Below are 23,649 nucleotides of genomic sequence, written 5' to 3'. Positions count from 1 at the left end.
AATACGACTAAAATCACAAAAATACCAAATATTCGGAGGTACCGCTATGTGGCAATTATGGGCCTATTCCAGCCCAATTATGGGTCTATTACAGCCGTCTTCTGCTACATAAACGATTCCCCTGAAAATTGTGGCTAAAATAATCAAAATGTATAATATAGGTCTTTAGAAAAACAATGATCTGCCACAGGATGTAGAAGCCAAATTTAATAATCTGCCACAGGATGCAGAAGCCAAATTTGATGTACTTGCTTCTAGACTGAATTCTGTCGGATGTTTGGCCTGATATTTGTCATTTTGTGCACAATTAACACGAAATCGGTTGAGGATATATATGGGAACTTTATCTTTAAAAAGATTCTCACCACTTTCATAGGGTTTCGTCCTTGGGACAAACAAATATTGTTTGGAAAATTTCATCTCAATCGTATAATAAATGCGACCTGCATTTTGTTCACTAAAATATACGGACGGACGGATAGACATGCATAGATCGACTCAGAAAGTGATTCTATGAAGATCCTCAAAAGCAACAATGAGTGTATCTTGCATCCTTCTCCATGTGGTGGAGGGTATAATGAGACCTATATCTTCAAAATAACGAATATTTGAAAATTTACGCTCATCAAAAATATATACACTTTGTTGGAACTACGACGAGTATTTCGAGGAGTTACAAACGGAATACCAAAGTTCATATACCCTCCATAGTATGGTGAAGGGTATAAAAATTGTGGTGTCCCCTTAACACAAAAAATGGTGTTATTTAAATTCCAAATAAGTTTTATAGATCATCCTTTTTAAAATAACCAGAAATCCTTATTAGGTAAATGCCTCTCTTTAAAGAAATCCAGAAATCCCATTCTTTTTAACAAAAAAAAAATACATATCCATTTTTTATTTATATATCAATATGATTCATTTATTAAATTTGATTTGTTGTTGTTTTTTTTGTATTAATATTGTAAACTTCTTAAATTAAATTGATGTCTTTTTTTAATCTTTTCATTATTTTGTTGCCTCTTTGCATTCATCATTTATTCATTGTGGTTGATTTCTTTAGATTTAATAGTGTAAACAAATTGTGTGTTGTTGTTTTTTTTTTTATTTTTCTTATATTCATATATAATAAATATTGTTTTTATTTTTTAAATATATGTTATTATTTTGTTTCGCTTTGCTATTTAGCAATTAGCATAAATAAGGAACAAATGAAGACAAACGAAACACAAGCCTTCAGGTTTTTATCTTTGTTATCTTTGTTTACTTGTAAAAAATAGGACACACTAAATAAAAAGACTTGGAAATTCAATTCGATGAATAGGTTTTTTTATTTATTTATTTAAAAATAATAAATAATAGTTTTATACACAGACACAAAACAAATTCTTATAATAATAAAAAAACAAACAAATAAACATAGGACATACACAAAAAAAGTTTATATATATATATAGGTATTAACTTATTTTCATACAAAAAGAATATATCAATATATTTGATTGATAGAGTTTATATTGTTTTTGTTTTTTCTTCTATGAGGATTTTGTGTAACCTACACCACTACATTCGGGGCTGGGGGGGAGAACATATGGGGTTTTATTCGAAATGCATTTAGCCATAATTTTAGATTTTTCTGCCTTCTTTCAAAATATAACATAATTGTAATAGTTTTAGTGGAGCCTTGAGTGTTTTTTTAAGTTATTTTGAGCCCTTTGTGGTTTAGCAACTTTCTATGATAACCGTCATTTGTAGTAACACCCTACATCGTGAAAAGAATGTCCAATTGATTTTATCAATTTGTTTGCAAAGTCTTATAATTACCAAGTAGAAAATTTTATGAAATATTAACAACTAAGTTCGGCCGCGCTGAACTCTTAATACCCTCCACTACTTGGAAAGAACTTCAACAATTTTTAAAAAATCCGAAAAATACAGTTTTAATTATGACCTTTATACGGGGGCTCTACGAGGACGGGAACCTGCATAAGTAATTTTTGGCTTTTAAAATCTTCAAATGCGAAATTTGAATCAATTCCGGCGAATAATGTTGCTAAAATCATCAAGATACCGAATAAAGTAAGGTTCCGTCATGTGGGGGCTATACGAAGAAGTGTAACTGCATACTATATTTTTTGTCATAGGCTGTACTACGCGTTACGAACTTTGAATACGAAATTTGAAAAAACTACGGTGAATAAAGTCCCTAAAATAATCAGTATATCGAATATCGGGACGTATAAAGACAATTCTCTTTTAGGGGGTAAAGTACTCACAGAAAACTCCTGGTGTAGAATTTCAGACAATTCCATTGAAAATGTGGTTAAAATCATCAAAATACCGAATATCGGGGGGTACCGTTATATGGGGGCTATACGATATCGTGGACCAACATACCATCGTCGAACTTGGCCTGCCTACAGACAAAAGACAGATAAGTGCAAAATTTTAGCTTCCACTACCAACACTATAATGCATTGGTAAATCCCCTTAGGTTAATACACATTTTAGTAAATATTTTGAAAAAATACCGTACAGTCCTTTGAAAATATTACCTATGGTTTCTGACCAATGGCATTTGTGCTATATTTTCGCCCCATGTCATGCTGATAGGTATCCAAAACAAATTCACACACAATGTGTAGGTCATTTAACCCGCTAATTGTTATCCGATGACCATCCAAAGTGGTAGGCTTCTGCCCTGTGCTTAACTCTAACCTCATACGAAATCCGGATGGATTAATCTTTATTTGTAACCTTTAGAGCGAATAGGAACATTTCGGTCCCTTTAAACACGTTAATATTTGTTGCCTTAACAATTTGCCTTCAAACCCAATTTGAATCTTAGACTTCCGACACTAACCCAAACCTCGTGAGGTTCGGCCGATAATTGATATAACGTATAGTTATCGCGATGTTCCAAAATAAGAAGGGAAAGAGAATAAAGTCAAGGATCTGAGTAAGCTTACCGATGTAGAATTTGACTGTAATATTAATTGTAACTGTCCGATTTCTACTACGTCATGGCCTTAGTCAGTCATTGTGTTGCAAATAGCTACAGAAAACTATATCCTAAATTCGCTCAGGAAGACAGTGTGAACTTTTCCTTTTACAACCTGTCCTGACAAACGGGCTGTTTCTTATACGAACAAACAATATTCATGATACAACAACTGAATAAGTTATTTAAATTGAATTTTTACCAGAATCATATAACTAATCTAATCTTGCAAAGCAGATACGGAGATGGGAGCATTGAATTGCAACACCATAATTCACTCATTGGAAGACACATATGAAGAAGATCTTAAAACCAAATCCATAATACGGTTAGGCTTAATTGAATTGAAGAATGATTTCCGCTTAAGGCCTTTCATCATAGCATATTTTTAAGCTCTCCCATAAGATTTTAAAATAAAGGCTTTAGTACAAATATATTATTTTAACTGTAAAGCGTTTCTTTAGCGTTTAGACAAATGTTAAAATATGATTTAACATGAGGTATAAACTAGCATTTATATATCTAGGACTACGATTGGCGAATATACCTACATCGACGGCCAACGAAGATTCAGCTAAGAAATGCTGTTGAAATTATATGGAAGTTGCCTATTACTACCTACCTTTTCCACTACAAAGAAATGAGTAAGTTTCTAAGTTTCTTCTATGCACTTTCTTCTTTCGTTTCGTTTTTTTTTTGCGTTCACAATTTATCATTATTGTCTGATATTCTTGTTTTACTTTCGTTCTCCACTTCTTAATTAGCAAAATGTTGTGATGTATGTTCATTGTTTCAGCAGATTTACTATACTCGCTCAATTTATTTGTCATTTATTTTCATTTTAGCAAAGAAAGGGAGGCAAGGGAAAGAAGTTTTCTAAGCATCATTAGTGGTTTCTTGCGTATCGTTTCCCAAGCATTGTAAAACGTTTTAAAGTTATAAATGAGTTATTTTATCTTTCTTTTTATTCCATTCCTTTTCTTTATATATTTTAGAAAGTGCCAAAATGTTCTCAAAAGAAGTTTAAAATAACTTTTTTGCGTTTAATTTTTACTGATTTAATATTGCTTGAACAGAATTGACAGTTTGATAGAAACAATTGTTGAAAATCATTCATATATGTAAGTCTGTTTGTTGATGATTAACCCATAATGGAAAATAAGAGACATCAAAGCTAGCGTGCACACCTGTCCATCAATGCATTAATGGTGAGTATTTTTATTCACAAATTCTACGTTTTAATTTCAATTTTTCACCCCACTGAGGAGCTCAGGACATGTCTGTGCATATTACATTTCTATCCAATTATCAGGAATATGCATCTGAATTTCCTTCTATTTTTCATTGGTCGCTCAAAGCACAAAAGTTCTGGGGCACATTTGTCGCATTCGATATCGAATACCTTTCAATGCAAATGAATTTGTGTAGGCGCATTTTGATAGAAATAACTGGGGTTTGACTTTCACATTCGATATCCAATAGTTTCTTTCGAAATTTTCTACATAGTTAATCAAAATGCGAGAAATTGCCCCCTGCTCTAAAATATTTAAAATATATATATATTGGGTAATCTTCAGATGAGATCAGACAGAGCCTATTTATGAGTCGTAAATATTTGCAGGATCTGTGAGTGTGATACCCAGAAAATATGGTATGGTCTAATTCTCACCAGCCTTTCTTCATTGCATTCTGCGATTCGGAGATTCTGTTCTCAGCGGTCGAAAACATCACTGCAAGGAACTGTTTACATTGTGATATAGACCGCATATAATGGCACCTTCCGATAAACGGTATTTGAACGGATTTTTTTCTGAGTTGGTATTTGGAGTTCGAAATATGTACCTCTTCCTCGCAAATTGTCTCTACAGATCCACGCTCTCGTACCTACATATATTTAACATTTTGATTATGTTAGCCATATTTCCAATATAATTAATTGAAATTTGTAATGGGCCTATAAAGGACCATGTGTTTGAAAAGCCCTCATAGAACGATACTTTCGCTATTATTTAACATTAAGAACAGATTTCTATTGGAATTTGGTGTCGCAAGTTCCTATTAAAAGGGTGGATGGTTTTAATACCCCTCTTCGGCTTAACTACTTTTTACATCTTTGATAAGAACTGGAGTGGATTGTTAGGAAGTGTGGTAAAAATAAATGTTTTACTTTTCTTTACATTCAGGGAGAAGATTCTGCTTGGATCAAAACAAATAACGGTCAGAAGGGATAAGGCCTGGGTTACGAAGTGGACGAGCAAGTTCTCTCAAAATCCTGATCATGGTGGAAGATGGGAAACAACCACTCCCCTCGGAGACCTGCCGGACCATTGTTTTCATCCTAAAGTTAAAATAAAAGAGAAAGAGGAATTCTGGAACGTTTTCGTTAGTTTATCACCCTTAATAGTTGTTCTCATGACTTTCTGAGCCCATTTCAATAATACCGTGTTCCTCTACACAATACAGATGGCCCCATGAATATTCGGTTTCGATCTTAGCTCAACTATTTGATCGTCCTATACATACGTTGTTCAGAGCTTGAGGTTGTTGTTATGTTTCCAGATAACAATTCAATGCAGCAATGACTCATCAAAATACCTTGGAGATTGCAACTTTACATTGCTATAGCGATTTTAAAAAATATATTATGACCGAAAGAAAGATGAAAGACTTTACCACAAAATAACCTTGGTACTGAATTCGACATTATTGTAGCGATTGAAAATTGCGTTGGCATTTGTTTCATTATGTAATACGATTCCAAATTCACATCATACACAACCCATCCTCTATATAACAAAATGCCCATCGGTAAATGCATAATTTCTTTCAAACTTATATCATATTTATGGGTATTATTTAAAGAAATGATGAAATAACCAGTCATAAAAATAGCAATGTAACTTTTCGCCTGGTACGTAAATTCCGGACATCGAGAAAACCCACGACAATCATTATTTATATGTTATCCGAAATAGATTTTTTTTTACTTCAACATATATCTATGAGACCCTCCAATAACTTTATTAACGAACAAGGATGCAAAAGCTTTATAAAAAGATCGAAGTTAATCGAAATCAAAACCAAATAATCGCGAGTGTTATAAAATTTCGTTCTTTAGGAAGACATCTATATTTTCACAGGGTTAGGGACAATATCCAAATTCCTAATTGGCTCAAAAACGTTTCAACTCATTTCACTCCTTGATAACAGTACTGTATGTAGTTCCATATCCCTCAATTAAAAACTCCTGGCTAAATGTTACTACGAAAATACACATTCCGAACAAAATCATCTCTATCTATTTGGAGCTAGATGAAATGTCTGAAAAAGGGGTTGATCTAGAGCAACTCATAACGCATGTAACCTAACCTAATTTTATATTATGAGTTTAATTTTTCATATGTTGATTTGATGTAGATGATGTTCTCCCATTTGCACGCACATGCAATTTGTGTTTTGATGTCAAGTAATTTTTTGTTGTTATATTTCATTTAGAATATAATAAGTTATTTATTGTTTATTATTATTGTTGTGGTTGTTGTTGATTTATATATATTTTTAATAAAAAAAATTAACCATTTTTTACTTAAATTGTTCTTGTTGTGTTTTTAATATATATATATATGTACAGAGAGTTATATTAATTATAATAATTATCATATTCTTTTTTATCGTTAATTGTTTTATTATCATTATTTTAATATTGTTGGTAATGGAAATCAATAGTGGATCGTTTATAAGGATCAAGTACATACGTTATATTTTTTGTGCAAAACCACAGCATAGGGCAGTTTTGCATCCCAATAACATATTCGTTTATCAAAAATCCTTATAAAAGAGCACTACCATTTTTTTTTCATTTTTAGCTTAACATTTGTTTCCTCTTAACTTTTGTGTTTCTTAAAGAATGCAATTATTTTGTTTTTTGAGCGAAAACATAAAATATCAAAATTGTTTTTTTTGTTTATAAAGTGGTGTGGCAATTTTTGCACATTTAGTTTTTTTTAATTGTTTATTATATCGTTTTATCTTTATTGTATAGAAAATGACTTGACCTTTAATATTTGTGTTTTCTTTTTTTTCATAATAATAATGTATATATAAAGAGCGGGGTATAATGCATATAGGAAGGAATAGATAGAGAGAAAGTGTGTATGTAGTGAGTGCACTGACTGAAATCTTTTTCGTTTCGCTTTCGATTATTTTCTCTTTGTTTCTTTTTGCTACTTTATAAAGCCCATCATTATTTTAACATCAAAACTATTATTTTTAATTATTTCGTTTACTTTTTCTTTTTGATTTTTTCAGGTATTAAAGAAGACATAAGGGATCAAGCAGAAGTCTCGTTTGGTTCCATCCAACCTTCACTGTCATCATCCGATTCCGATTCTTCCGATTCGGATAGTTCAATTGCAACACGTCGGGCCAATATGGAGGCAACATCATGTAGACCGGTGCTACGTTCAATTTCTTTTTGTTCCGATTTCTCAACTTTACGCAGTGTAATGCCTGTAAAGAAAATTATAAATTATTTTAATGGAACAAAAATAATTTAAAATTTATCTGTTGAAACTCACCATCACGTATAGATTTCATTAGATCCGATCGCGTATCATGGAATGGTGGTAATATTTTCTTGGGTATATGTTTAAGACCATTCGATTGTATATCACCATTAGGCAAAGGTTTTGGCATAATTTGATGTGGTGCTTGGGTCTGTATGGGTGATGTACCATTTTCATCTAGTGGAGGTGGTGGAGGCGGCGGTGGTGGCGCAGAATTAGGTGGTGATAACTTTGGTTCATGCTAGGGGGTAAACAAGACAAGTGTTATTAATATATATGGTTTGAAACACTATGAGAGCACAAAAAGATCGAAATAAAAAGATAACTAAGGAACTTAAATAAATTATGAAAATACTAAGTACTAACACAAAAATGTTGAACGTCTAATGTTTAAACTTCATATATACTTAAAAAGTCCATATAAAATTTTTACTGAGAAAAATTCTTTACGTTGAAGATAGTATGCAGAATTAGACAAGGGATAATGTGAAAAAGAGGGATAAAGTTTGAAATTAAAATCGTCGGCATACTTGGAAGTGCTCTGAGGAATTTTCCACGAATATTTCAAACGAAAGTATAATAAGTATAATTGTTGAAAGTATAATTGTACGAAAAGTATTAAATAGTATTAAATTTGGTATTGGGTGAAGAGATAAAATTCTGTGTTTGAGATTTGGCGGTGGTTTGGAAATGCGTATTATATTTGTACGAAAAGTACTAAATGGTCGCCTTAAAACCCGTAATATGGGGGCTATACGAAAACGTAAACCTGCAGACGCGATTTTTTTTTTTGTCATAGGCTGTAGTACTCACTACGAACTTTAAATACGACATTTGAAATAATAATAAATATGTCGCAAAAAATATCAAAATATCTAATATTGGGAGGCGCCGTTATATGGGGGCTATACGAAAGCGTAGACCGACATGTCTTATTTACAAACATAACCTACAAAATAAGCATGTGTGCAAAATTTTAACCTTTTATCTCAAATTGTTCCAAAGACAGTGTGAATTACAACAGGCAGACAGACAGACTGACATCTATGTTGGGTCTAACATGAGTATTTCGAGGACTTACAAACGGAATGAAAAAGTTATGGAGTGTTATTCTGTGAAGGGAATAAAAAGACTTAACACAAATTGGTGAAACGAATATGAAATTTTAAGGCGGACTTTTCACTGACGAAGTAGAGGGCACTTGGTAGTTACCCATATACTCTCCAGAAATTTTAAGACATTTTTTTTTTTCAAATATGTAACGAATAAAAATTGAAAATTTTATTACTGTGAAAAAAAAAACTGTATTTGATCTATGAGAACAGAAAAAATACTACTCAAAACTACTACCAATAAAATAAAGACCAACAAATGAATTTTAAGCTATACAAAAACAAATCGTTTCTACTAAAAATAAAAAATCCAGAAATACCTTTGATACACCATAGTAGCCCTGGAGACATAAAGAAACAGCCATGAAAGAAATTGCAATATTAATAAAATATATTTATAAATTTAAAAAAGAAGAGTATGAAAATAGTCTGAATTTGAATCATCTATTTATGGTCTTAATATATAGAGAAGACCTCAAAGGTATTCAACCTTTAGAAGGGCAGAGGGCTTCTATCTAGGAGGGGACAAAATATTTTTATATTTATAGAAGATTCTTAAGGCCCATTATCTATTTGACTAAAACTCAAAATTCTGATGTTTATAGAAGACTTCGAATGACATAACAGGTATTCTATTTGTAATGGATCTCAAAGATCTTATACGTATATACGACTTCAAAACGTATTTATTTGTAGAAGGTCTAAAAAGTTTTTACAGGGTGAGATGAAAAAACTGCAACCAAATTCAGACTGCTGTCATTTCAAAGCCACTTGTCCGACAGCTGTTAAAATTATTCCAGTGACAATTCATTATATTGTTTACAAAAGCTTTTTGGTGAGAATTTTTCAGAAAAAAAGTTATTCGCGATGGAATTCAAGCGTGATAGTGCGATTTCTTTATATTTGGCTGGAAAACCACAAGTGGCTATCGTTAGAGTACTCCAGCATTTAAATGTGAATAAATATTTTTTGGCTCGTACCATCGCTCGTTACCCTGATACTGGTAGCGTAGCCGGACGTCAAGGTAAGGGAAGAAAACAGCTAGAACAGCAGAAATGGTTCGAAAAGTAAGGAAGCGACTTGATCGAAACCCACGTCGCAGTGGCCGAAAAATGGCTCGTGAGCTGAACATATCGCAATATTCCATTCGGCAAATATTGAAAAATGAGCTTCGGGTAAAGGCATTGATATTCCAAAAAGTTCAAGAACTTACACCGCAACAGAAAGAAAATACACTCAAAAGAGCTAGAGTTGCTTCCCTTGCCCGAAAGAGGTGAACTGTCGAATTTGGTATTTTGCCATGAGAAAACATTCGTTGTCCAGCAGTTTGTAAACAAACAAAATGATCGTGTTTACTTGCCAAAGAGGTCAGCTGAAAATGTGCACCTTCGGATGGCCACCAGAACTCAAGCGCCGGTCATGGTGATGGTGTGGGCCGCCATAACAGCCAAGGTTCGCTCTCCGCTCGTATTAATCGACCGTGGCATAATAATATATGCCGAATATTATCGCAAAAATATTCTGGAGGGTTTATTAAAGCCTAGGGCACGCAAACTAACTGGACTCATTGGCCGTTTAAAGGCCATAATTCGTGCTAAAGGTGGTCAATTCGAACAAATCTAAACTTATTCTAAAATTTGATGAATTTCCGAAATTTTTTTGCTTTCATTCAATAAAATTTAAAAAAGGTAAAAATTATGGCGTTTGACTTTGTTGCAGTTTTTTGTATATTAAAGACCTCAAAGGAATGTCAACCGATGAAGACCTAATGACTTCTATGTATGTGGGGCCAAAATATTTTTCTATTTATAAGACTTCTTAAAGTCAGATTTCGATAGGAAAACTCAAACTGGTCATATACCTACAGAAGACCTAAAAGGTATTCTATTCATGAAATATTCGATTTATAGATCTCCTGATTTTAAAGGGTATTCTACCTATAAAAGACGTCAAAATTAGTCTATTTATAGAAGACCTCAAACGTAACCTGTTTATAGAAGACTTCAAAGCTATCTATCTATTAGACCCCTCGACATTGTAATTTTTATAGATCTCAAGTTTTTTCTGTTTTTACCAATGGTCTTCTATCTAAAGGAGATTCCAGACATATTTTATGTATGCTTCGAATTGTTCTATCTATTAAAATTTTTCTCTTTAAGAGTTTAGTTAAATTTAATATTGCTATAGAAGACATTGAAGGTTTGTATATGAAAGACCTTAACGATCTATTTTGAGAATATTTTTCAATGAATATCTGATCACATTAGTTGTGCCCTGTCTTATAAATCTCTTGCCTTGAGTCAATTATCATTAATTATGTATACTTAAGTGCAAACACACTCTTACCTGATCTGGCACCGGCGGTGGTGGAGGCAAATCGTTCAGTGAATTCATTTGACCACCACCACCCAAACTCATTGTATTGAAACTGTTAATTGTGTTATTTAATTGAGCCATGACCATGGCATTAGCATCTTGCACACTATTGTTTGGTGCCAATTGAGGAGAGCCAGCTCTCGAAGTGCTATTGGTACGTGCCAATATTTTCGCTGCAATATGACCACTGGCACCGGGAACAGCGCCGTTCATGGCCGCCAACATTTGTGACGGTGAGTTCGTGTTGACCATACCGTCGGGTATGGGTGGTGGCGGCGGTAGAGCATCACGGCTTGTTGACATACTGCGACCCCTTGTTGGTGTATTGGCATTCGATGCTGTTGGTGTGCCACCATTACTGCCAGGTGGTGCTGGCGGTGGTACCGATGGTCGTGGTTTAGTGCGTGATGGTGTACCGGGCGCGTAGATTGGTTCGGGTGACATCGGTCCGCCGCCCTGTCCTGTCTGGCCATATAAACCTTGTGACTGATGGTATAAGGCATCTTCATACATTTGCTGGGCATGGGCATGCTGTTGCTGCATACCAGCCTGTTGTTGGTGTAGCATTTGTTGTGACGGATGCATACCGTTGGCGGCATATCCTGTGGTGGCATACTGACTACCACCACCCTGGGCATTTGCCATCATCTGGCCAGCCGTCTGTGGTGACAGGGGACCGTAAACACCATCAATTTGCTCCGATTGATAACTGCGTCGTAATTCGATAGAGTTTGGCCTTGGAGGTCGTGTATCGTAAATGCCCATACCTGCTTGAAGAAGAAAAAAAAAAACGAGGATGGAAAGAGAAGAGAAATGGCAATTAATGTTTGAGTAAATGAACGTCACAGGAAGGTATCTACAACATTAAATATGATGGAACACACATACAGAAATAGTAAGTTTTTTTAACTGCTGCAATCGAAGATAGGAACAATGGAGTATGATTTTATGCAAACATAAAAACGCATCCAGGAAAGGGGACATTTTACCATCTCAAGATATAAGTCCCCGGTCCTGGGCATTTATGATATTCTCAAATCTTCGACTGCTGTAGTTTTTAATTCTTTCAAGGCGGCATGTAAATTTCAATAAAATAACAAAAACAATAAAAAAATTCGAACGTGAACAAAGTTTGGAAAATAATGAATAGAGAAACAACAAACAAGAGACGACTCTGACTATTCACAAGAAATATGAAAGAGATTTAAAGACAATAAACAAAATTCGAAAGTACAAAAATAAAAACAAAACAAAACAAACGAAGGAACAAATATTTTGTAACATTAAACAAGGACTGTAGCGGAAAGAAACTGCAGAGTAATCATTCTAACATAATGATGCTTTTAAAAATTGTCCCTACAAAGCTGAGACTTTTCCAAGGGCAGCGATATTGACACGAAATATTCAATTTGAGCATTAATTGCAAAATTTAATAAAATATTTCTAGCTCCAGAATCTAAAACCGGAGTAAAACTCTATACCATTTTCCTCCCTTTGAAATAATTTACCAGCCTTGCAGTTTCTTTCACGCTACCGACCTTAACAACATCAAATACTTTATGGTTTTCAGTATTACAGCATTGCATTGAAGATCGATTTGAAAAATAAAAAACAGGTGGCATTTAGCATGGACTGTACGACAGTTTTCGAATGCTTGTATGTATTTTCATATGTGTGATCACAGATAGGTTTAAGCCAATATTAGTAGGTAGATGGATTTTAAGCCAATTGATTGATAGTTTTTGTTAAAACTTGAAAAGCCAGCAATAATAGCAACAACACACAATATATGATATGAATTTATTTTTGGAATAGATTTCTGTTTTTTGGTGATTTACATTAACGACGTACAGAACATTTATTTCATTTTATATGAAAGAAGATTAGAGACACGCACAAAAAATGGATTTAAATGATTCAGAAGATTTTTAAAATGGGGCTGTGTTTAAAGGGGCTTTTAAGGGTTCGAGAGATAGAAAGATAGATGGAAAAAAGTAGCATAGAGTATTTTCTATATGTGTAAGAAGATGTTACATACAAAAGTGTATTTTTTATGAAAAAAAGATGTATGCTATAAAATATATTAAAAAAAATATATATATATATATATTAAGGAATACAAAAACCAAAACAATGAAACTATTTTCCGTTCCGTCGATCATTGTCGACTCTATATGATTATGATATAAATCCACAAAGATAAGTAAGTCAGGATTTTGGAGCAGATTTTTTATGTTTCCTCAAATACAGAAAAAATGAACTCAGAATATTTACAAGTCCAAGGGACCTTACAGAAACTAGCATATTGACATGTTAAAATAGATACATGTTTACATTTAAAATGCACTATATGTTGCTGGATAGTTATGACATTCAATAACGAGGAAAACTGAAATTCAAACCAAAGCCGTTGAAAGACCTTAAGACTGGGAGTACTGAGAAACCTAAATATTCAATTAAATCTCGTTGGATAAAAACTGTGGCAGAAATATTTACAATAAAGAAAATCAGAGGTACCGAGATGGTTAATTCGACAAATTTTACGGTGATGGGATTCGGCGACGATTATTTTGAATGAAAAAATAGTTGGTAAAATATACAAATTAGAATATATGCTCTTAACGAGAAAAGTATGGATTAATCAAGCCTGTTAGTGAATATTGTGAGGGGATGAGCGACAGACTTCATATTTTGAAGGAAACATGTATTTTCAAATTTCCAGTATATATTAAAATTAAATCATACTTTTAGGCGGCAAATCATTGAAAATGTGATTTCTTCCGAAGAAGATTCAAATCTATTTTTTTTATTTATAAGTAAAAAGGCAGCTAAATTGGACCACGCCGACCTCTTATACCCTCCAATATCATATTTTTAATATTTTCTGTGCAAAATGTGGCTAGAATTCCAAATATCGTGAGATACCGTTGCATGAGACCTATACGAAACCGTGGACCTATATTGACAACTTGCTATCAGTCGAAGAGGTACCCATTACAAAATAAATTTCTGACAAATATATTGAAAAATGTGTCGAAAATCATTCAAATACCAGGAGTTTCTGTCATATGGAGACTGTACGAAAACGTGGACCTGCATAGATAATTGTCTGTCATAGAAAGTGGCCCCAATATGAATTCTAAATGTCAAATTTGAAACACTTCTGCTCAACAAAAAGACTTTAATCATCAAAATGCCGATTGTATGGGACTACACTCAAATACGTAGAAAATTTTCTGCTCCACAACGAGGTACCTCTTGGAAACTCCAAACGCCAACTTAGAAAAAAGGTCCTTTAAAATGTTGGGTCGAATATCGAAAGGTACCATTATGTGCAGTAGACAGTCATTTGCAGGGAATTTTACGGATAGCTGGGAACACAAACTGCCGATTTAAAGTAAATTTTGTACAAAAAAATATGAGTTAAACTTAAAAAAAAAAACAAGTATCGAGCGGTATAGTTTTATGGGGTCTATACCAAATGGTGGACCTATTTAGCCCATTTTCATAAAGATATAATAAAAACTTTGCAAACCTCCTCCTTTCCGTTTGGAAGCTAGCGTGATTTCGACGGACGGACTAATTACAAATTTATACTGATCAAAATATGTAAAGGACGACTTTTTATCTTTTTGGCAACACTAATTTAAACAGCTCACGTAAGCGTTGTGTTTTGATTCACTGTCAAAATATCTTCAGTTTGGTCTATAATTGTCATATACTAATTAAATGGTTGCAAATCATTAAATGTTATTATCAAAATGTATGATCTCTTAAGAAAGATCATCGCGCGGTCATTGTGTTTAGTGGCGAAGCTCATTTTTGACTCAATGGGTACGCAAATAAAAAGAATTGTATATTTTTTAGTGAAAATCAGCCAGAATCAATACAAAAGTTACCAATGCATTCAGAAAAAGTCAAAGTTTTCTGTGATTAATGGGCTTTAGTGAATATCAGCCAGAATCAATACAAAAGCTACCAATGCATTCAGAAAAAGTCAAAGTTTTCTGTGGTTAATGGGCTTGTGGCATCATTGGACCGTACTTCTTCAAAGATGCTGTGAACCATAACGTAACTATGAATAGCGAGTGCTACCGTGAGATGATATCCAATTGTTTGCATGGCACATGCCACACAGCACGCGTTAGAATGTAACGCGAGTTCGGTAAATGGATCACAATTATAGATCAATCGAAGCGAAATTTTGCAGAGGGTTAGGGTCGGCACTATGAGTCGGCTATATATTAAGCTGTAAACTTAGTCTTAGTTTTAACTTTTCCTATTACCTGCGTATAAGCCAAAAGATTTTTATTTATAACAGTATTTGAAATATTAGACGATTCTAAGGAGCATGGTTAACAAATAACAACAAATCTGAAGGCAAATTCGATTCAAGATGATGGTTAATGTAGTATCAAACTAGTTTCTTATAACAAAATCATCCAAATAAGTTATTATATTCATATATTCTGCTATAATGTAATTTACTTGACTGGAATTTTTATCCTTTTTGAAAGAATGCTCAAAATGTCTTATAATACAGTTAGGCTGTATAGCTGGAATACTGTTGCACAGGCAATATGTAATGACATAGTTATGTACAAAACTGAAGTCATATGCTGGTATATCTCCATTACTCTGGATTGAAAATAATCAATAAGAACCCACAATATAGAGTTGTATCTACTCAAACGTGTTGTTGTTTTTTTTTTTTTTTTTTTTGATTAGTAAGAATTATTGTAATATTTGCATAGTGAATGAAGTTCCATCAAATAAAAACGTCTTAATATAACAATTGAAAAATAAAATTAAAACATCATAATAAATATAAATAAATAAAAACAAAGTTATTCCAAATAAAAAGAAAAACAAACTATTCGTAATAAAATTATATTAGAGAGTGGGTGAAAAGTTAAGTGTGAATTGAAATGTGATGAAGTGCTCTGTTGACTATCGCTATTCAATAGAAATATTGATCTAATTTTTGTTGATTGTTTATTAATTAGCAAAACAAATAAACAAATTGGAAAATAGTCTATTTAAAAACTAGATATGTACAATGAACATAACTTATTTTCGCACTTGTATATGAATTTTGAAATATTATTTTATTTTCTTTTACTGTAAAAGCCAATTGAGAGTCAAGAAATTTACAACACCAAAAGGACTTATACGAAGTTAGCACGGGAGAAAATTGACATATCCCCCAAAAGAATGATATGTTTGTTTCTACTAATCTCAGGTACCTAACAGAAAATGGGCTCTATAACTTTTATGTCGCCGAAATCTGTTCACAAAATGTGTAAATTATTTCATGCATATAGTTTGGATAGCCCTACAAAAATATTCCTATATCAATGTTTATAGCTCCAATGACCCTTAAAATTCCAATATAATAAATATTTTAGGTCTTGTAGCTGCTATAGTCCTTGAGAAAATGTATAATTAAAAAAACAAGTAAAATAGTATCAGTCGGTTTTGCCGAGAGATGTATACCCCCAACCTTGAGTTATGTTTATTTAAACTGTTAACCCTTTATGGGGGAGGTTCCGAAGCATATGCGTGAGGCAACAGATATAGCGGACCGAAGTATTCCATTTCGCAAGTTATGACTGATAAAAGTATTGAAAATTGTGACCCTTTGTGGGTGAGATACCAGAAGGGGTTCACAGAATCGGATGCTAATTTCGCGTTTCAGGAGCTTCATGGATACTCAAAATGTTGACGCTTTATGGGGGAGGTACCAGAACGATTGGACCGATATATCCCATCTTCACACCAGATCTTGGGTTATGATGTATTTAATTTGAAAAGAACCGGATGCTTATTTCGGATTTTATGAGAATTTTTGTTACTCAAAACTTTGACACTTTGTGGGGGAGGTACCAGAATGAATGATCCGATCTCTACCATCTTTATAACAGATCTTGTGTTGATAGAATTATTGAGCTGTGCCAAGTCTGAATGGCCTCGGATGTTAATTTCGCGACATATAAGCTTCATAGATATTCAAAATTTTGACCCTTTGTGGGGGTAGGTACTTGATGAAGTAGACCGTAGGTACTTGATGAAGTAGACCGATATATTCCATCTTCAGATCAGACCTTTGGTTAATAAAAAATATTATGATGTGTGAAATTTGAGGACAATTGGACAATTATACTACATTTTATAGGAGTTATAATTATTCAAAATTTTGACCCTTTGTGGGGGAGGTACTTGATGGAGTGGATCGATATTGTTCAATTTCGCACCTAAACTATGAGGCACGTTTTATAAAATGATATATACCCTCTCTGTGCCCATATGGCTGAGGGTATAAAAATAAAAGATTGTAATAAAATGTATGTTTGGACCTTAAATAGTTCCTGAAAAGTCTTTATGTTTACAGCACTCGTAGTACCAAATAATATTTTTAAAATCCGAATTTTTAACTCCAACAGTTCTTAAAATTTTCCTAAAAATTCCTAATTTAGTTATGAGTCACTGAAAAAAATATTAAAAAACAGTTTAGAAATTTTTTTTGAAAAATATTTTGAATAAAATTAAGTTTTTGGTCTGATCTGATCGGCAATAGCTCTGATAGTCCAAAGAGATATTCTTTAAAATCCACGTTTACATCACTAATAACCTATACCAAACATAAAAATTTTGTCTCAAATATTTGGCAATTTTTTAAGAATTTAGAATAGCATACGAATATAAGTTATGTTGTTCATGTATAAAAGAGGAGTCATACATTCGGACGGAAGTTATATTTTGTTGTTGTTGTTGGTTTTATGTGATAATTTATTGTTATTATTATTAGTACACAAAAATATATGATATAATTATTAGTTCTCTTTTTTTGTAAATTTAATAATTTATATAAAAACACTGATGCTCTTTTGTAGGTAGGTAATAAATTCTGACCTGCAATGGCAACAGCAGTTTGCTTCGTTAGATTACTGTTATTTTCCAGATGTGAAAGCATATTATATGGTTTAACATTGCCTGGAAGATACATATATAATGATACAAACGTTTGGTGATTGATTTGACAGATGGTTACGATGACATTAATGCAAAATGAAATTATAAGTAACTACAAATTAATGCGTTTTGAATTATAAAAATGGAAATTATAGGAAAAATTATTTGATTATTAACAGAAATATACAAATTATATATGTATTTATAATTCTTGTTGTACATAAAGACAGAGAGGGAATCTCATGAAATTGCAAGAAAATATGTTGGAATTTTTTGTAAGACCAAATATATATTTGTTAGCTCCTACAGTCCTGGAAACAATATTCTTATAAAATCCTCGTTTATAGTCGAAACCATTCTTGAATGAAAAATTTTGTTAAAAAATCAAGATTCTTTGTCTGTTAGTCATTCAAAAATATTCTTAAAAATCCAAGGTTCTTGTTCTGTTGGTTCTTAAAAAATGCATTCATAGTTTCTCGGGCCGCTTAAATGTGCTTATAACGATTACGATTACTTCTGCTTACTGGTTAAAATTTTGTTGTATCTATTAGAGTCAGTAAAAGAACACTCATAGAAACCATGAGAGATTGTCCTTCAAAGAACAGCCTTATTAAACCATGCTTTTAACTACGGTAGTTCTTTAAAAAATATTTAAAACAGAGTTAACATGTATCGGTCGGTATCAGTCGGTTTTGCCGACAGATGTATACCCTCAGCCTATGCCAGTTTATGAAAATATATTTCAACATCCGTTAGGATTATTCAAAATGTTGACACTTTACAGCGGATTACCGAAGGAGTGGTCCAATATTCTCAATTTCACAATACTAAGTCTATCTAGGTATTCCATTTTCACACCAGATCTTGTGGTGATAAAAATCTTGAGATGTACCGAGTATAAAAAGAATCGGATTTTGTTCGCCATTTATGAGCGTCATGGTTATTCAAAATTTTGACCCGTTGTGGGGAAGGTGCCACAAAAAGTGTTCTGGTTGTTGATAAAAAATATTGAGATTCGTGACATTTGAAGACAATTTTATAAGAGGAATGATTATTCGAAATTTCGACCCATTATGCGGGAGGTACCAGAAGGATTGGTCCGATATTGTCTATTTTTCCTCCTGACATAGCATAGACACAAGGAGTAGTCCGATATTGTCTATTTTTCCTCCTGACATAGCATAGACACAAGAATTTGCAGACTTTAAACAAAATCGGATGATCCTTTTTTCCTTTATATACAATTTCTACTTAGGAAATATTAGGATGTGCGGAGTTTGAAAAGAATTTGACACCTACTTCGCCTTTTGTGACAGTTATAATTTTTCAAAATTTTGACCCGTTGTGGGGGAGGTACTAGAAGGAGTGACTTAGCACTGATACAAATATTAGAATTTGCAAAGCTTGCACCATATCGCATGTTCCTTTTTTATATGAGGTAAATTATTTTCTGTGAAAATGGCGACCTTTTTGGGAGAGGTGCCAGAAGGAGTCTACCGACATTGCCCACCTCCGAACTCCATCTAAGATTGAAAATAATATTACAATGTATCAAGTTTGCACCAAATCGGATACTCTCTTTAAGAGTTATCGTACACACCAGACAGACAGTCGGACGGAGGCATGTTTTGGACGTATCAAATGATTAATACCCCCTGCAGCCATATGGCTGAGAAGATAAAAATCCACGTCTGCAGTAATTAACTGCTAATCGTAAAGCCTTGGCGACTGAAGAACTCAGCGAATCGTCTATTTTCCCAGTGGCGATGCCGCTCTGTTCTCCTTCTACCTGAAGCGTCTTCTGCCTAGAGAGGGGCTTATCGGTACTGGCCGATGATATGTAGAGGTGGACCATCAGAACTTTTCAGGTCGTCAGAAAACCGAGCTACATCCCGCGGGGTCAACCCATGATTGGAGGTGGAGACATGAATTGCCGTAGTATCTATATCCGCTTTCTCCTCCGCCAAGGGGTTTCCCAGTAATCAATAAGGATTTTTAAAAAGGTAACATCCTTATTGCAATAATTGGTCGGATTGCCTGCTGCTGCTGCTTTGAAACACTCTCTGTTATAAAGTCTAAGATCAGGACATTGTCACTTCCTAATCTAATATTTGTTAAAGCGTCCAGGTATCAGCCAAGCTCCGTTAAAATACAGTCGGTACACTAACTGCAAACCTGAAATACCGATGGGCACGATGTCGCATAACACCCCAGCATTAGGGGGCCCTGTTTATATGGGGACCAGAACAAGGTTTGGATAATTTAGGGACGCCAAAACATCCTCCAAAAAATATTCTTAAAAAATCCACGTGTATAGAACTGATAGTCCTTCAAAAAGTATTCTTTAAAAATTCACGTTTGTAAATCTGCACGTCCTTCAAAAAATATTCTTTAAAAATTCACGTTTGTAAATCTGCTAGTCCTTCAAAAAAAGTTTCTTTGAAAATCCACGTTTGCGGATCTGAAAATATATTCTTCAAGAAGTAAATTATTGTTAATTAAAAAAATTTAATAAATTAATAGCTCTGAAATTCTTTGAAAATTCTGATTATAGTTCTAAATGTCCTTAATAACATATTGGTAAAAACAACCCCTTTTATGATCTTTATAGTTCCTCTCAAGAACCCAATATCTGTCCTTGATATCAATTTTCCAATATCATTCCTTCAATTTCATGAGATTTCCCTCTGGAAACATTGTTGTTTGCTTCTTTCCATTATCTTTCTTATCTAATTGTTTTTTTCTGATTTTCTTGTTTTGGCAGCGATGTAATCTTTGATGAATGTCGTCTGGCAAACAGCCTACAAGGCGGAATGACAAACAGACAAACAACGTTAGGTGTGAATATTCATGAGCTGTTTTGCAAAAAAAAAATGTTTGCCAAAGTTGCGGCTCGAAATTTGATTTGATTTTTGGCTAATGGCTTTGCTTAGCACTAACGGACGGTGAATGGATGGTGGTGATGGCTTAAAATGCTGTTGAGTTTTCCTATTTTCGAAAATGAGCGGAAACAAAAGAAAAAAAAATAATGTTAATGGGAATATATCAGTCATTTAGAGCAACTTGGAACGTGAGCGATTCTTTTTTGTATAAACATACATATTAGAAAAAAACATAAATGAGTGGATTGGGGGTGGTCATGGGAAAAACTAGAACTAGAACAAACAGAAGTAGCTGTAGTAGAGGAGAAGAATACAAGCTAGTTTCGATTTCTTTTAAAATGCATTGATTTCATGGCTTTGCGTAGCATTTGCTTTTAATTTTTCCTTTTTTGCGCTTTTTTTTTGGCTTTAATTTTTTGCCTCTTTTGCTGTGGCAGCATGAAATGTTTGCTTGATGGATTTTTAACTTGAATGGATAGAGGAAGAAAATAATGGATGGATGGTTGGCTGGTGGGCTAGTTGGTTGGTTGAGTGACTGGCTGGCTGGCTGGTTGAGTGACTGACTGAGTAGCTGGCTAGCTTGACATGACTCTGAGAAGAGGAGAAGGAGGAAAACGAAAAACGCTGTCGTTGCGTTGTCGTACCTACATGTAAATTCATCAAAGTTGCTGCCGTTGTTGTCACTCGTGTTGCTGACCACAAAATATTGACGATTTTTGTGACGACGACGATTGCGTTTCAAGAAAAATATATCACCATCACCACCACCATCACCTTCTGTTTGATCGTGTTCTTCTTCTTGTTGTTGCAGTAACAGTAGAAGCTGTTGTAGTTGTTTGTCTTCTTGGTGTTGCTGTTGTTGTTGTTGTAGTGTTGTACTCTCACTATCTGCTGTCATTGGGACAGTAGTTTGGATTTCAACAAGTTGTGCTAATATAAAACATATATATGTAATATCGTATTGGAAAAATCAACAAATTTGTTTTGTTGTTGTCGTTTCGATGTTGTTGTGGAACGAGAGTGTTGTTATTACGTTGGTTGGCAGTTTGGTTGGTTAGTTGAGTTGTAAAAAAATTTCGAAAAAAAAATGGTTTGAAGTAAAAAACAAAACAAAGAAACACAAAATCATTAGTACTTTGCATTAAAACAATTAAATCAAAAAATATATTTAAGTCTTTTCTTTTCTTTTCCTTTCCTTTCAAGTTGTGGAGAAAGTTGCTCTACAAGCCGAGTGTTGTAATTCGCTACGCATCACTTCGCATATCATTTCAAATTGAAAATTGTAACACAGCAAAACTCATTCATCCGGAAACAACAAAGTAATCACGTTTTGAAAAAAAAATCTCTTTCACAAACGACATTTTTTGTGTAGTTGTTGTTATAATTGATATGCTGTTGAAAACAGCAACAGTTTCGATCTCGCGAACATATAAAACCTAAGCCGGTATTAGATATCAATCAAGGGGATTGAGAAATTGAAACAACATTGTCTGCATATGTGGAAATAAATTTAGCAGCCGTAAGATGTAAAGGGGGTGAGGATTTAAGGAATAAATTTTAAAATACTCTTGCATTTCAGAAAAAATAAACCAGTGAGAAAAAAAAGTGGCCAATGTGGACTATATGATGTCCTTCGTCACTCTGCATATTTATTAGCTGCAAAAATAATTTTATATTGGGTCTTTGTAAATCGAGGTGTAGTTTGACTAGAACATATATCTGAATTTGAAACGATTTCAAAAAAAAAAATTGACAGATATTTATTTATAAGCTCCCAACATACCAAATTGACTTGAGAATAATATTTTAATAAGCTTTCACACATAAGCCTTAAGCTTGAGAAAATCTTGAGAATGTATTGAGAAATGCTTGTTTAACAATTATAGAAAAATCGAAAGGGAACCCTTATTCATAAGCTTATTCTTGTAATTGCAGAATAAGCTCACGAAAGTAATATTATATCAAGCTTATTTTTTCAATGGTATAAAATATTTATTTTTTTTTTAATTATTTTACACATTTCATTCATTGATCGCCATCCTAGCTGTCGCTGCCTCCTGTTGCATTGATACCTAGATGCTTTCTTTCCCCTTATTTGAGCTTCCGCATCTCCTCCACTAATTCTTTACTTCTCTTGAATTCTTGCAACTTTTTGACGCCTCTATTCTGAAATGAGATTGAAATAATATACACTATAGATTCCCAGATTTATTATTCATCATTACCTTAGAATTTCGTCCAGAAATGGGTCTTAAATTCGCGTGATTTTGATTTTAACCAAAGAAAATATTTTTTTGTCGACAATTTTCAGAAAAAAAATTAAAACAAATTTGTCAACAAAGGACAGATTTGAGAAAAGTTTGTGCAAAAAAGTTTTTCTCTAGCATTGTTGAGGAATTCTTACGATAAACTATTTTCATAATATTATTCTCAAGCTGTATTGTATTTTTGGTATGTTGGGGTATGTCTTTACATAAATATAATAGATATTGGAAACATACTACGACAATGATATCAAGGTAGGGCTATGATACCATATGATTTTAATTTTTTTATTTTCTTGGCTTCCCAACATACCAAATTGACTTGAGAATAATATTTTAATAAGCTTTCAAACATAAGCCTTAAGCTTGAGAAAATCTTGAGAATGTATTGAGAAATGCTTATTTAACAATTATAGAATAATCGAAAGGGAACCCTTATTCATAAGCTTATTCTTGTAATTGCAGAATAAGCTTACG

At 33.3% G+C, this 23,649-nt stretch overlaps 1 protein-coding gene across 6 annotated transcripts in view; it reads right to left on the bottom strand.

Moving 5' to 3' along the window:
• Positions 1–7,264: 7,264 nt before the first annotated feature.
• LOC101900962 (actin-binding protein WASF2) overlaps positions 7,265–23,649 on the bottom strand; it is a 48,399-nt gene continuing 32,014 nt past the window's right edge. The window contains exons 3-7 of one of the 6 annotated variants that reach the window (XM_011293959.3): positions 21,557–21,838; positions 11,025–11,821; positions 8,999–9,019; positions 7,579–7,807; positions 7,265–7,510 (exon numbers count right to left, since the gene is read on the bottom strand). In XM_011293959.3, the coding sequence (XP_011292261.1) occupies positions 7,332–7,510; positions 7,579–7,807; positions 8,999–9,019; positions 11,025–11,821; positions 21,557–21,838 (1,508 nt within the window). In that variant the 3' untranslated portion in view covers positions 7,265–7,331. Of the gene's footprint in view, positions 7,511–7,578; positions 7,808–8,998; positions 9,020–11,024; positions 11,825–21,556; positions 21,839–23,649 lie in introns of all 6 variants that reach the window. The other 5 variants (XM_005182852.4, XM_005182853.4, XM_011293960.3 and 2 more) reach the window with 5 other exon arrangements.

The sequence above is a fragment of the Musca domestica genome, unplaced genomic scaffold, assembly GCF_030504385.1.
Source record: "Musca domestica strain aabys unplaced genomic scaffold, Musca_domestica.polishedcontigs.V.1.1 3, whole genome shotgun sequence".
Classification (NCBI taxonomy): Eukaryota; Metazoa; Arthropoda; class Insecta; order Diptera; family Muscidae; genus Musca; species Musca domestica.
The sequence above is the reverse complement of the archived record's forward strand: the minus strand, read 5'-3'. Positions and strand labels throughout refer to the sequence as shown.